Source organism: Corvus kubaryi, unplaced genomic scaffold (genome assembly GCF_017639235.1).
Source record: "Corvus kubaryi isolate FWS band 111438036 unplaced genomic scaffold, C.kubaryi_AGA036_p1.0 split1-131, whole genome shotgun sequence".
In the NCBI taxonomy this organism is placed as follows: domain Eukaryota; kingdom Metazoa; phylum Chordata; class Aves; order Passeriformes; family Corvidae; genus Corvus; species Corvus kubaryi.
In genome coordinates this window covers 23,804,285-23,819,694 of record NW_024582073.1, presented here as the reverse complement: position 1 = coordinate 23,819,694, position 15,410 = coordinate 23,804,285, and the positions used below count along the sequence as shown (strand labels likewise).

Below are 15,410 nucleotides of genomic sequence, written 5' to 3'. Positions count from 1 at the left end.
TTTACTTGCCTAAATAAATAAGGAAGTACCCTAAAATGTAAATATAATTAGTTTTATTTGTAACAATATACTAAAAGCCCCAAACTATTACATAAAATATGACAAATGTTCCATCTATTTTTAATCAGTTATCCTCAGTAAATGCACAAAGATCATGCTATACAACTTCCAAGAAAAAATATTAATACAAAATTTACCCCTAGGATCTCTGATGTTTTTTTCAGTTCTTGTTTGTTCACATATATTTTGTGTGTTTCCATCACTGTAAATACAATTTTAGGTTAAGAACATTTATAATTGACAATTTCAATCTTACATGCTTCTTAGACTGTAAAATGGAAACTCAAACTCACACAGCTGTTATGAGGCTAAGATAGCATTTCATATTTTGAGGAATTACATCCCACTTGAGCATAGTCAGCAGCTGTGTGAAAATAGTGAAGATTCATATTTTGAACTGAACTTTCATACCTGCCAGAATTTTGATAAGTGGAAGCTCTAATGTGCAAAATAAGTTCCACAAGCCTTGAGCCTGTAAAGTAAGATATAAATACATTCTTCAGTACCAGCTAATTTTGATCTTAAAACATACCCTAGTGTCATTAGGTGAATGCATTTTCCATTGAGGAGTATTTCACTTTCTGTACGTTCCCTTTTTGCACGACAACACTGTTTGTGGCATGAAGTACTACTTAGTGTAAATCATAGTGTCTAAATGCTGTTACTAGGAATTCTGCAATAGTAACCATTTTGTACAAGAATGCTAATAAAGAAAGATATATACCTTTTTTTTTTCTTAACAGCTTATTTTTAAAACAATCTTCATTATAATAGGACACACAGTTATCCCTTTTCCTTTGTTCAGCTGAACAATTAAGCAAATATTCATAGTTCATAACTTTGTTTTCATTAGGAAGAAAATAAGAGTTGATAGGGTTATGCTCCCAAATTAGTTACAGAGAACAGAAAGCCTGGTTTTTCTCTAACCACTGAAGCAATCTGACTTTTCTAAAAACTCTTGTAGGCTGGATCTCGGTGTTCCTGTGCCTTTGGTGTTTCCCTGCTGCCTCCCTTCAGATTGTTCACCATGCTGCTGGGCTACGTGGATATCCACACTTATATGGCTCCATCACCTAATGATCTAAGCCCTACACCTGCTACTAGCAACTTCAAAGAAAATCCCCAGGAAACTGTGATGTCCCCTCCACCAGAACCTAAGCATACCCCTATATCGTGGCACTTTTCCAGGTATATGATCACAGGCAGAAAACAAACACACACACACACTAACAGACTTCTTGAGATTTATTCTGAACTGCAATAAGGGGTAAAATAGAATACAATAGTTCACTTGGAAAGGACCTACAAAGACCATCTAGTCCCACTGCCTGGTCAATTCAAGGCTGACTAAAATTTGAAGTATATGATTAAGGGCACTGTCCAAATGCCTCTTAAACACCAACAGGCCTGGGCCATCAACCACCTCTCTGGGAAGCCTGTTCCAGTGTGTGACCAGTGCTTGGCTAACACAATCTAGAACAAAAGATATGCTGAGAGTTTTCATACGCAGGTAATACATGGAAAAAAACCAGCTATACTATGTTTTACCTCTGTCAATACCTTTTAGACAGTAACATACAGATTTAAAACACTAAAAGAAAAGTCACAATATTATGAAACTGTCTTGTTCTCAGAATCTTCATTTAATTAACTGTTGTAGAGAAAAAGTTTCGTCTAAAGATTAAGCTTGACGCTCACCATCTCCTTCTAGAAAAAATGGCAAGTTTGATGGGCAATTTATTTTAAATGTTGACTACTAATGTAAACCACTAAAGACTGAAGCATTCTATTATTCCAATTTGAATGAGAAATAATCATTAACTCTCTAATTCGATACTTACATAATTATTCCTGAGCAAACTCTTTTTATGTCTTACCTTTAAGCCATCAGCAAGGTCCATCATTACATTATAAAGCTTCTCCAAGTTCACACCTAAGTTTTGATACTGATATAAATAAATCAAAAATAAATCAATAACTAACAAAAATATTGCTAACATAAAAATATTTAGACTTTCTTTTTTAATATGTATAAATTGTAAAAATGTGCTTTTCTGTATGCCTTCTGTTAACATTTTAGAAATGTTCTTAGATTTCTGACAAACCCAAATCATTAACACAGGTTATGAACATTCCAGATTTTGCCTGTTCCTTTATTTACATTTTGCATCAAGTACAGAGAAATATTTTATCGATAAACTGCCTTTGACACTGAAGTCAGAGTTTTCTTACTACTTGTAAAATGAGGAAAAATTCCCTGCATTTTTCTTTCTCATATAAGTACTGCTACTTTTGTGCCAGAACTGTTCACTTCCTTCCCAGAGGTGCTCCACACAGCACCAGGCTACCTCCTTCAATTGGCTAGAATACCATTTTAAAATGTATACAAACACAGAGTATGACTATTCGCTCCAAGAACATGACCATTAAGAATAAACTTAATGAAGACTGAGAAACAGCAGGCCCTGAAAGGTAGGATGCAGAGGGCTCTCTTCAAAGCTGAACTATCTAGATCCACTGGTGATAATCTTTGCTCTAAAACAATCTAGTACACACTGCAGTGAAAAGTCATCAACCTCTCTCCAAGAAATGTTGTCCATACCAACTTGTTCTGGAACAAACGAGCTGTCTGTGAAATACAGACCGCTTGCTTGATCCCTTTCTGGAGTGGAAGAGAGGCCAGTGACAGGCTTCAACTGACACCAAGATTCCTCATCAGTAAATGCAGCGATGACATGACCAGCATAATGTTTAGCACCTGTTCCAGCAAATGTTTCAGGGAATATGGACCACGACCACTTCGGCACAGCACCAAATATACAGACAAGCAGCAAGCAGCACATCTTCATGCTCGTGGTGTGTGGGTGAGTTGTGGGCTACAGAATAAACCAGCAGTCATTCCAAGTACTGTGGTGGGTGGACAAGACTAGCACAAGACAAGGAGCTACACTGAAGTAGTGAGGCACAAGATGATGTATCACCACAGATCCCTCTGGCAGTACAGACAACTGTTAGGAATCTACCAGTAAAAACAGAGCAAGAAGATTGAAGAGATAAACCTGGCAAAGAGCCAGGATTCACAGGAAGAACTGGGACTCACTGAGCAAAGAGAAAAGCCAAAAAGGAAGTGTGAGAGTCCAGGTGACAAAGAATAAGGAATGGGGGGAATAAGCACAGGATGTTCCAAGGAGGGATTAACTGGGAATTAAGTGAACAAGTCAGCATAAAGACACTGGAGATGGTTGGAGCAAGGAAGCAAACTAGACCTGAAGTAGGACAGGAAGGAAATAAAATTTCAATATTTAACTCAGAGCTGGGAATCAGGATGACAGAGTTGAAAAATAGCTAAGAACAGATGTGATATCTGAAGAACAAAAGACCGAGTCAAGCTAAGGGAAGAGACAAGATTAAGGATGCTGACTCACAGCAGGGCCATCACACATAGAAATAACCATAGATAACTTCTGTCTGTTTGCTTGTCTATTCCCGACACTAATAACTTAATTCATGAAGTATCTTCTGAACAACTGCAGTTTAGAGTGTTATAAAGTAAACTGGCTCTGTTTTGTCCAGAATGTCTACGCTGATGGGTAGGTGCCAATACTACTGATCTCTGTTCATGCTCTAACCCCCGTTGACATCTGTGGGTTTGTACCCTACAAGTCCTATAACCCTGGTGCAATACTTGTTCTGAACAAGCAAGGTCTTTGAAAAGTGAATGGCATCAAACAATCCATTATTTAGACTGCTCTACATCTTATCATTCAACCAACCTCTGAAGGCTAATGTGTCCACAGTAGATTACCATGGCCCAAAACAGACACAAATATTTTGTAACATTCAGGAAATACATTTCAATAGGAATACAGGAAGACATTTGATAAGATATAGGAAGAAATTGCCAGGGCATAACGTCTCAAAAAGTTCATCATGCATTCTCTCACACTGAGAATTAAAATTCACAGATTTTTTCATAAAAGTGCTTGAAGGTTCACATTTGACTCACTGATGTTTCTCAGCCTATGATGTGGTGTCTTTACCAGCTGTGAAATTTAGCAAAATTGTTAATAACAACTAAATATAGGCTACAAGTCCACAGGAATTGGAGAACACAGCATTAGACATTTTGGAAAGGAGAGCTGGAAATAATTTCGCAGGCAGATGAACAGAAAAAGCATAAAATTATATATTAATTAATGTTGTTACTGAACTTTACAGTTTTGAAGGAAAATTTTATAGGTGTTCCTGGAGGATGAGCTCCCATCTTGGTAGAATGCAGTGAAACCTCCCCTTCTCCCCTTTCTTTAGATTTCCAACATGTAGCATTAATAGAATCATGTTCTTCCATTAGAAAAGCATTATCTATTTTATTTTGCAATATTTTCTAAGCAAAAGCAATTCTATTATAATTTCCTTCCCTTTTTAACTCAACCACAAACAACTGAAAACAAACTACTTACAGATACATTTCTCAAAGTGCCTGTATCTGTATTTTCTGTTCCCTTTGAAAAAGGCTTTTCAAAATACTTCTGTATTAAACACTCAAAGGAAGGAACTGTGTCACTGGGGTTTATCAGCCATGCTGCAATCCTTGGATCTAACACGACACAATCAGCAACTACAAAAACAAGTTATTCAAAATATTTAAATTACCTCCCATACTGAAAAATAGCTCTAGAGTTTGGCCCATCTTTCCTGCAGACACACATCAGAAAAGTATTTACTCAAGAAAAATGCTAAGCATTGAATTTGCAGCTCTAACAATCAATATCATGACTACACAGGAGGAAGTTCAGTATTGCATATTTTCAAAGAGTTGTTTTGTGAGGTTGGGGTGGATTTTTTTGGTTGGTTGATTTTTTTCAAGTTTTCAAATATAAGTAAACTTCTGGCTCCCTAGATTTACTGTAAAAACCTCTCTTTCTTAGAACTGAAAAATTTCAAGCTGAAGTTCTTTTTATAAGAGTCTCACTCTGGTACAGTTTTCTTATTGTTGTTAACTTGACTGATATCCACAAAATTGCTATTGGGAATCAGGGAGAGATTTACTTCCAAATAATCAGACCAAGATTGTTAACATATATATACGAATTCACATATGGGTGCACAATGCATCATTTCCAAAACTCAGAACCTTTTGTCTTATAGGATCATATGTGCTTACAGTGCACCCTCACGTTCACATAGATGGATAGGATGGGCCAAGCCCAGGGCTGTTTCACTTCCCTTTGAACTACAATCTCAACATGTGTCCTGCAGCTCTACAAAGAACAGGAGAAACTAATAACTACATTGCTTTGTGATATATTCAAAGATAAACCTAAGTATCCTCTTCAGTAACCCCTAAGTAAGTTCAAATGATGACCTACAGGTACATTTATAGAGAACTCCATGCTACACCTTACCTGGATGCAAATTTTAATGTCCATAATGCAAATTACAGCTTCAGAACTACTCTAAAAAGAATTTTAGGGGTTTTGTTTGTTTTATTGGAGCTTTGTTTGTTTTTTCATAGCAGAAATAATATGTGAGGAAACATCAAGTTTCAAAGTTTAAAAGCCTAGACAAGAATTCTTTTGGTTACCAGAAACTTCAGATTCAAATCCCATGGATCAGGTAGGATCTAACCTATCTAGTACTTCCTCTGTGTGTACAGGTTACAAAACTGTCAGTACAACCAGTCCCATTATGGCATTTCCTTCCCCATCTTTCCCATTTCCAGTGCTGGTTTTCATACAGATCTTCACACCAGATTTTGAAAGATCAAGAGTTTACTGTGATTTACTGAAACTTTTCAAATGCTGAGCACAAGTTGACGATTCTCCATAGAGGGAGCCCTCCCTGAAAGGTCATGTGTACTTTTGTAACTCACTCAGCAGTAATTTGATACATGGAACCAAAAAAACCCCCAAAAACTGAAAAAAAAAACCCAAACAAGAGATCATATTTACATCTTATGCCTGTTGTTTGCAGTTGCTTTTAAATCCACAGAGAAGAGTCTTGTTACTATCAAAAAAACAAGGGCCATTCAATGATTTCTAGTTCTGACAACTATGAGCATCTCTGGGATTTATTTCAGCCTTTCCTTTGAGAAGAGGAAGTTTTTTTCTAGGGAATATGAAACATGAAGTAGTTTGACCTTTTTGGCTACAGTCAGGACTGTGTTGAGAGCTTTTGTTTCCACTGGAAGCTATCCTTAAATTACTCAGTTATTTGATTCCTACTCTGAGAAGAAATATGTTATCTTGATGTGCCAAGCCTCTGGTCACAACCTCCCCCAAAAAGGGTGCTCTTTTTCATGGTACTAAACTCTGTTTTTCAATATATTACTTAACCACCAATTTAGTTATTTCTACACTTAGTGATCTTAACAGAAACACCAATAGCGCAGAGACTACAGGATGAGATCATAGATTCAATACTTGCCTTGTTTCCAGCTGATTTCATCACCATAAACTTGAAGTAGAGTCCTCAGGAAATCTTTTGCATTGAAGCAAATTATTGGAACTTTGCACTGTAGCATTTGAAACAACACTTGCCTGCACAGAAGTAGTTCATTAACACACACTATATGCTACCAGATTTAGTCAATCTATTTACTGTTTGTTTAATTAGCATCTAATACTAAACAGTTAACCCATTTCCTTATTCCTATAAGAACAGAATACTGCATTTGAATATTAAATTCTCAATTCAGTAATACTCAAAGCTATGTTCTCTAAGAAAATAAAACATCCTAGCAGATATGCTTTATCACATACACATAAAGAAAACAAATCCTTGTTTAACTCTTAAAGTGCAACCTTAATCCAAAACACCAACTGGGATCCCTGTAATACTTCAATGTACCCAAATAAGATCACAGAGGCTAAACTGATGTAGCATTATAAAACACTGATTTAAAAGTTGCTACACAATCTAAACTGTCATAACTGCCCTGTGTTAATATGCTGTTTAAATCCAAAAGGCTTCTCTTTGTCGTGTATTTCCATACCTCTTGCAAATGTCTGTAATTCCCTTATTCATGCTATTTTAAATAGATGTAACCAACTATATATCTATATATATGTATCAGTATATAGATTTACCAACTATGTGTGTCTTTTTTTTACTAAGTTCTATTTTGGGCAATACAGAAAAATAATCATTTTATAAAGCATTTTTGATGGTATGAGACCACAATCCCAAGGGTTTGGACATATTAGAAATCACATGGATCACTAGGTATTGCTGTATGCATTATAGATCCCTTCTTAAACAACCGCACTATTCTTACAATAAATAATTACCCATAGGTTAAATCTAAATGCTAATATCCTTATTCAACTTATTATTGAATTTTTACTGTTTATATGTACATGCTTTACTGATATATTATTCTCAATTCACAACAACCTATATTCAATCTGACAACATGCTATTAAACTACTTGTCACGTAACCCCAATATTACAGCTGGAGAAGTACAGGTCACCAAAGTTATGACTTGTTTCAAGCCATGAATTCAAGCAGTGGAAGAGATGCAACTAACAACCAAGTCCCACATCTTGAAAATTAATGTTTTGTAATTTAATAATCCAAATTCAGCTGTTTACAATAAAACAACTATTCCTGAAAGTCATAAAATATTCTGATGAAGTTCTAACATGCTAGACTATTACATCTAAGAATCCGATTCAATTCTCATTTCTCCCTTTATGGGATATGATTTCTAAGTTAATAGGAATAAAAATGGACTTCGGTTACAGTAACTGGAAGTTTAAAACATAGTCCAACTTTTTGTTAAAATTTAATCCAAGCATTAAACAGATACACAGAGCCTTCACTTCAAAATTATATTGTGTTATTATTGAATATTAGTAAAACTTCATTTGGAATGTCAAAAGTCATTAAAAAACCCTGTGCTAAAAAGATTTCAAGTATTAACAAAGCTCAGAAAGGGTGCTTATCACAATGATGTCCATCATAAATGTGCTAGATAAGAAATGCAATTCAGGATTTGGAAGATAAAATACAAGAAAGATAAGCCTGGACAAAACATATTCTTTGGTGCCATCCAGCTTTAACTGCTCATAAAGGATTTGCAGGTGAATGTAAACAGCTCCTACCAGAATCCCAACCTAATTGTGCAAGGGCTGCAGTCAGTGATATGCTGAGCCCAAAGGAACAGTCTATTCTTATTTGGTTTGTATTAGTCCAGACTTGACATAGAACTAATACAGCCAATATGAAACTCAAGGAGTCTGACATGTAAGGAGATTAGGCTTGCGCTAAGTAACCAACATCATTACTGCAGAAAGCATATGTAAAGCAAAACAGTATTTTTTCTCATATACTCTCACCAAGAAATTTTCTTGTGAGCCTGTTCTTGTTCCCAGGGAGATGATTGTTCAGTTTTGAAATAAAATAATTTATCGTTTTCATTAGCAGCATTCCAAGTATAGCCAGTTGAAGTGTGACTGGGAGGACAAGGGTGATCAGTCTGATTCTTCACCAGCACAACAACTCCTTTTACTGATGAGGTAGAGGCCTGTTAAGTACAATTACAATAGTGTTTCCTCTGACAGATTTTGTGCAATCCTATAAAGAAAAATTCTCAAATATTTTACAATATGAAACCTATTATGTATGCTACAGTTACTGCATACACTATTGACACAGTAGAAGAGCATGCAAGTGTTTCAGCCTTGAAAGAAAAATCCTAGCAGTTTCATTTTCTTCAAGTTTTACTTGGTACTTTAAAATAAAATGTAATCTAAATGTACATGTTGGTATGTCATACACCAGCGTGCCCAGTGGACACGGGTTTGTGTTTATCAGTCAAATGCACACTGAAAGGGTTCTATAGAACTGACTCTAAACAAAACCCATCTTTCACTAACCTGCTCTGAGTTGAGCTGTGAAGAACCATCTTGAAATACCATAGTAGTTACAAAAGCCACGGCCTGTTCTAGAGTTACAAGCAGTTCATTTCTTTCTTCACATCCTAAACTGCTGATATCACAAGGGTACCTTCCAGAAGACTTTACTTGTCCAGGAGCACAGCTGTATCTTCTTTCATGTGAGGACATGGAGGTATTTACATGCAATCTTCTTGTTTTCTCTGAACAAGATGTAGACACATTTTGTTTTCTTTTAAGAGGAGTAACTATTTTCTTTTCCCCATTCTTCAGGTTTTTTGCTTCTACTGAAAGACTCCTTTCTTGATATCCCCATTTTGGGAAGCCTGAATCCTGGTAACAGCTCACTATTTTAATATCTTGACAGCCAAGCATTTCATCTGTATGCACTGTCCTGACTATCTGACCAGAAGGTTTTCTTTCAGGGCTGGTAGTTGCTTTTAATATGGCAATTCTGGAATCACAAACCTCCTGGGAAAATCAGAAATTTTTTAGCACACCAATTATTTGACTTATTAGGAGGAATTAAAAATTCCATGAAGTTTATTTAGATAAACTTCCAAGAAAGCAAAATTCTATGAAAAAATGTTGATACTAACAAAACAGAGCCAGTTTAAGGGAACCACATTACATAAACCAAAATTCAAGTATTTATCAGTAGAGATTATTTTGATGACATATATTGTTTACATCCACAACCACTTTTTTTTTTAATCTAATGGTAGTCCAACACTAAAAAAAATGGCAAATTAACAACTGTAAGATGCATCTAGCCCAGTAGCCTGTCTTCCACAGTGACAAGGTTATTATTGTCTGAAGAGGGAAGAGACTATTCATCTTTAGCTTCAACATTCAGAGTTGTTTTCATGACAGCTTCATTTGTTATAGAACTTCTGGCAAGGGACTTTAATGACTGCTTTGGAAGTTCAAGTACATGAGTCAACTGGATCCCTTCAAGCAATTTACAGGATTGTAAGACATAACAAAAATACATAAGAAAGTTGCATTGAAGAATTATTATCATCTGTATGAGTAAGTATTATATTCCATTCATTTTAATCCACTACATCCAGAAGAGTTTTCCTACTCCAGATAGTCCCTTTACAGCAGCATGCTACTAAACAGCATTAAGCAAGATGCTGCATGGTAATGTTTGAATTCTTCTCCTTCATCCTTATTTCCTTCAGAAATTTCCTCAGTATGTTACCGGCCCTAGTACACCACAGAAGGGCCAAATGCTTAAGAGCCATAGAAAGGCAACTAATTCACTCAAGTGTATTCGCCAGTCAAACTGCAAATAGGTTTATCATTTAACACAGCAGAATTTGAATTACAACACCCTAGTAATTACAGAATCAGGAATAAGCAATTCTCTTTTAAAGGTTAAAAAAAATAAGAACAAAGCAATTTAATTATCAAGTCAGAAAAATACAGCTGGAACTACAATTAACCACAGAGAGAAACAGCAGCTTCTGTGACAAACTGATCTGTTAGAAATAATGACATGGCTGGAAGTAGAAAAAATGACTCCCAGGATGTAGTTTCATAATTTATGTCAATGTAGGAAGATCTCATTAGATGTAGTGAGTCAGTATTAGTCTCATCATCACATAAAGGGGCTCCACTACTATCCATGTGCACCCACAGCTGCATGAGCACCTGGAAGCCAATGTAATTTGTAGGAAACTATCCCACTCCACACAAGGCATCAGTTTTCTACATCTTGAGCAACCTGAATGGAATTGAAGTGTGCAACATGCACCAGAGTCAGAGTAAGGAAGGCTGTGAAATCTGCAGCTGGATCAGTTGCAGCATCTGCAACTCATCAATCAGCTCAATGGATTTTACAATCACAGCCTGAGCTGCGGCTGCCACAGTTACCTGTTCCCACTCTTGCACTGACACTCACATGCACATCAAACAAAATTCAGAAAGACGATTAAACCCAAAATTAAGCTTCCTAATATAAAATAATTTTTCACATGAATCAGCTCATTTTATGATTGTTCAGTGACAGAAGTCTGAGAACATTTCTAAACCCTGGTAACTGTCTGAATGTGGCAATCACATTTCTGATCAATCTGTCATAAAAGACCAGCTTCCTGTGAAAAGGGAACCAAAGTGGGGCCAAGAATCTCATAGGTAAATATAGGCCAAGTGTAAAATAAGACAGAGGAAGTTATCTGAACTATGACTGTGTAAAATATATCGTGATAAAAAATATATCGTGATTGTTATGAAAAACCCAGTCTATAACTTCAAACCTGCTAGAAAAAGTGTGCTTTTAGTGGTTTTCAATCTTACAAAACGCTTGCCTTTTCATTTCTCAGATGTGCATCCTTATCACCTAGTTTATTTTCCTTTGTCTTCTCCATACCTTTAAAAAAGAAGAAACAATTTACAACACAAATAAATCTGCAAGCAGCCCATATAACTTAGGTTACATACAAGGTTATGTTACTGACACTTTTACCAAACCTAAAAGAATTGTCAAAAAATTTCCCTTGACAACCACTTGTCAAGTTAGTATCAAGTTAGTATTCATGCTTAAAAGGGCCGTGCAGGTTCCAAAATATGCATATGCTGATGCCTTAAGAGGCACCCTAGAAACAGAGACTAGAAAAGAGTAAGGGAATAAAGGTAGGTATTTGTTTGAAAGGCCTTCAAAGGTACTCCCCAGGGAGCCAGAGGCTATTGCCAAGATGGACCCCAAGATGGACGACAGGTCACGAGTTCTTTGCACTTTTACAGGTTTGGTTCATTTGCATATCAGGGTTAATTCTCCATTTAAAACTTCAGTTAACGATGTAGTTTCCCCAAGCTTGCCCCTCCCTTTAGAGGCTTTTGGTTTTTACTTTTTGGGCCTAGGACAGTCTGAGTGTCCTTGGAGAGCAGCCCCGGAGAGGCTTTGTTATGTCTACCTAGCATGAGAGAGCAGAAGTTAACAGGCTACAAGAAACTTCAGAGTTACACACTAGGCAGTACATGATTTTAAAAATATAAAAGTTAAAACCTAAGGCATCAATGCAAAAGCCTGCTCTGTCACCATTAATAAAAAAAAATACTTAAAATTCACTACAAAGCTGAAAAACATTTTCCATGGTATTCAGAGAAAGCATTACTATAATTCCATAATTATGTGAATTTCCCTCTTTCAAGAAAACACAACTCAGTTTGGTCATAGTAAAGCTGGGGGTATGAGCATGAAGGAAAAAAAAAGAAAAGAAAAATCCAAACTCTAGAAACTTTACACAGCTTAACTGTTTTCTTGGAATTCAGCAGCAAGTATTCCACAAATAATAATATAATAATATAATATTATATTAATTATAATATTATATTAATATAATAATATAATAAAAATAACAAAATCTTTGTTCTATAAAGCATTATTTGTATTTGAGTTTAGCATTTCATGTCCTACAAACAACTGACCATGTTTCACCTGCAGAGAATTTTTTCACATTGTTCATCTTGCAATAGAACAGGCATTTTAAGACCAGGTGAGAGAGAGCAAGGAGAACTCAGACCTGACAAACTGACAGGAAAATAAGGTGACACCAGACCCACGAGAAGCAGGACAGCCACTGGTGCTGGGTCTGACACAGAGCACAGCACAGCTGTGAGTCTGGGCCCCCACTGAACTGCCAGAGACCTTTAGCCCACGGCTCTGAAAGCACAGATGCTGCAGTTCCAAGAATGGTTTGGAAATGCACCTCAGACTCAAACCATGGCAAGTGAAACCATTAGGACACGTGTTTCTTTTCTGCCTTAGCACTGTCCAGAAGTCCCAAGAAGAGGAGAAGCAAATGAAGACTGAAATGAAGGAGCCGGGGTAACAGGTTAGTGGCACTTACAGTCTGTGGGTACAGAAGGAGGAACATGGAAAGAGAACTCCCCTGAAGTGCAGGTCTCTCCAGAGTTTGCAATGAGTTCGGATGCCTTTATCTCTAGATTATCTTACTGCCCAGCCAAAAGACACATCACGGGCAAAGCACGTATTTTGTCCCCCCATACTGAGTACAACACTAAACTGCTGCTGTGGGCTATGAACTTGCATTACCAGTACTTCTGAAACAACAATGGTTTTGACCAATGTCAAAGCAAAAGGTGATCTATTTCTATTTACTAGAACTGTTTTAAAAAAACCTGTCTGGGCAAATCAAGACCTTTGTCTACAGAAGAAACTAAGCCTATTTCTACATGTTGGTCTAAGTGTGTAGTCTGACATTTAGCTCCAGCTCAGACTTCTAACCCAAACTCTTAGAACAGCCAATATAGCACAGCTGTATTTGGAGCTTCAAACATTTTACCTTTGGTTTTCTGAGCACTTTCTACAACGGTAAGATAATAAATTAAGAATGATAGTATCTGAGTTTATATTCAGTGCTTTTAATTGTTTCACAGCTAGACACTTTTCCTTGACAAATCCACACAGACAAGGATTACATTTCTCTCCTCCAGCACACAATAATCAGTATGACAGGTATTGAAGAGATCTGCCAACTTCCAGTTTCTGAATTATGACAAAGTATCACCAGATGGCAGCAGAAACCCGTCCTTGCCTTCCAGCTCCTCAAGGCTTGATGGAAACATTAGAGCTCCACTGCCAGGATAACCACAGAATTTCACCAAATAGGTCAACATTGCAGATATTTGTTCTATTTGAGCCCAATATTTACCTTCTATAGACAAACAGCTTTTACATTAAGTAGAATTTAAAATTTAAAAATCTATCTATAAAATATAGTTCATACAGTCTGAAACAGACCAACATCAGAGGTTTGCAGTTGTTTCTGTTTTTTTAAAGGAGGCAAACTTCTTTTTTACAGACCCATACTAAAGCTGTATGTGTGTATATATATACACACACAGGCAATGACAAGGTAGCAAGAGAAGTAAAATATCAAACTGAGGCTAAAAAGAGATCAAATTCTGTAAAATCATCTGGGTTTTAGTCCCAGATGTAACACATACAATGCAACATTTTAAAATTAACTCATCCCATATTTCCTTAAACATGTATCACTGATTTACACAGCGATGAACTACTACCTTTGTCACTGGTACACCACCAGGCTCCACTGATCCAAAGCTTTACTGAAAGAGGAGCCTGAACCATAATTTATATAAAATGGAGGCTGCAAAAAACATGATGTACACAAGAATAAACATTAGATTTAAAGCCCATTGATCAGATAATATTCCAGGATTTAGTTCTCAGGAGAAAACAGAAAACTAAAATCAAGCAAAACTCAACTTTCTATCTGGTTCTTTCTAGAGCCACAAGATGACAGACTGTGACTTGCACAGAACTGAGAATAAAAACTGCACCTTGCAAAACCTCCTTAGCATCCACAGTGTTCCAGATCTGCTGAGGCACTTTTAACATTACCTAATTTGCTCCTTCACTGGGACTTTTGTTCACTCTTCCCCCTAGAATTTCACAATGAGCACACTGCTAATGAACATATGTTTTAAGATTAGACATGAGTCTGGAGAGTTCACAGGTCACTTGGTAAGTTCCAAGTACCTCCAGTGATCTTTAAACATCTAGTCCAGAGTCAAGCTAATGCATGCATCTAATTTATTACATTGAATAGAATTACTTAAGTAACACCTTGAAATTCCCATATACTTCTGTACCACATAGCAAAACAGAAAGAAAAAAAATTAAATTGGTGGTACAGTTCCTTGTACTCAGGTAACATTATTTAATCAGAAAAGTCCCAGCAAATGTCACAGTTAGAGTTAATGCCTTTTCTAAACCTGTAAACCTAAACTCTCACCTTTCCTTTCATCTATATAAAAAAAGGGACTAGAGGTTTGATATTTCAATTTTTCAACTGAAAAACACATATAGGCTGAGATTTACTCACTCTGGTTATTATCTCTGTTAGTACGAACTTCTACAGGAATAGACTGCAAAGCTGTCAGAATCCTCTGAGCAATATCAGATAAAGGCACTTTAGAAATCTCACATCCTATATACCGCTCCATTTTTAAGATTAAACCTAAACACAGAACACACAAATTATGAATTAATCAGGGTCATGAGTAATCCTCACTTATATTCTGTTGAAATTAAAGACAAAATATAGTGAATATGTTCAGCCATTCATTCTCAATAGAAAATTACATTTGCTCCCAGACATGCCCATCAATACTGTATTGGAAATAAAAATGTAATAATTTATAAAAACTAACTTATTTGAATTAGTGTTTCAATACACTGATTAAAAAAAATCACAGTCCTAAGTACAGCTACCTTGTACTAAAAAAAATCTGACAAATAAAACAAAAAGTATGTATGTCTGAGATACTTTCCCCCTCCCAGCATCTTTAAACTAGTCTGTATCTAGCACTTGCTTACGTTTACTGTTACTAGTGCTTGGATTTTATCAGGAAAAACACAATGAACTTTCAAGTAATTGTAAAAATTAAGCCAACA

The 15,410-nt window shown here is 36.2% G+C and overlaps 1 protein-coding gene across 1 annotated transcript in view; it reads right to left on the bottom strand.

Moving 5' to 3' along the window:
* The window catches only part of POLN (DNA polymerase nu), a 99,337-nt gene that overhangs the window by 75,355 nt on the left and 8,572 nt on the right, over positions 1 to 15,410 (bottom strand). The window contains exons 2-10 of the mRNA XM_042053377.1: positions 14,839 to 14,973; positions 11,275 to 11,336; positions 8,942 to 9,430; positions 8,402 to 8,589; positions 6,487 to 6,599; positions 4,521 to 4,678; positions 1,938 to 2,006; positions 472 to 532; positions 198 to 262 (exon numbers count right to left, since the gene is read on the bottom strand). Coding sequence (XP_041909311.1) covers positions 198 to 262; positions 472 to 532; positions 1,938 to 2,006; positions 4,521 to 4,678; positions 6,487 to 6,599; positions 8,402 to 8,589; positions 8,942 to 9,430; positions 11,275 to 11,336; positions 14,839 to 14,959 — 1,326 coding nt within the window. The 5' untranslated portion in view covers positions 14,960 to 14,973. The remainder of the gene's footprint in view (positions 1 to 197; positions 263 to 471; positions 533 to 1,937; positions 2,007 to 4,520; positions 4,679 to 6,486; positions 6,600 to 8,401; positions 8,590 to 8,941; positions 9,431 to 11,274; positions 11,337 to 14,838; positions 14,974 to 15,410) is intronic.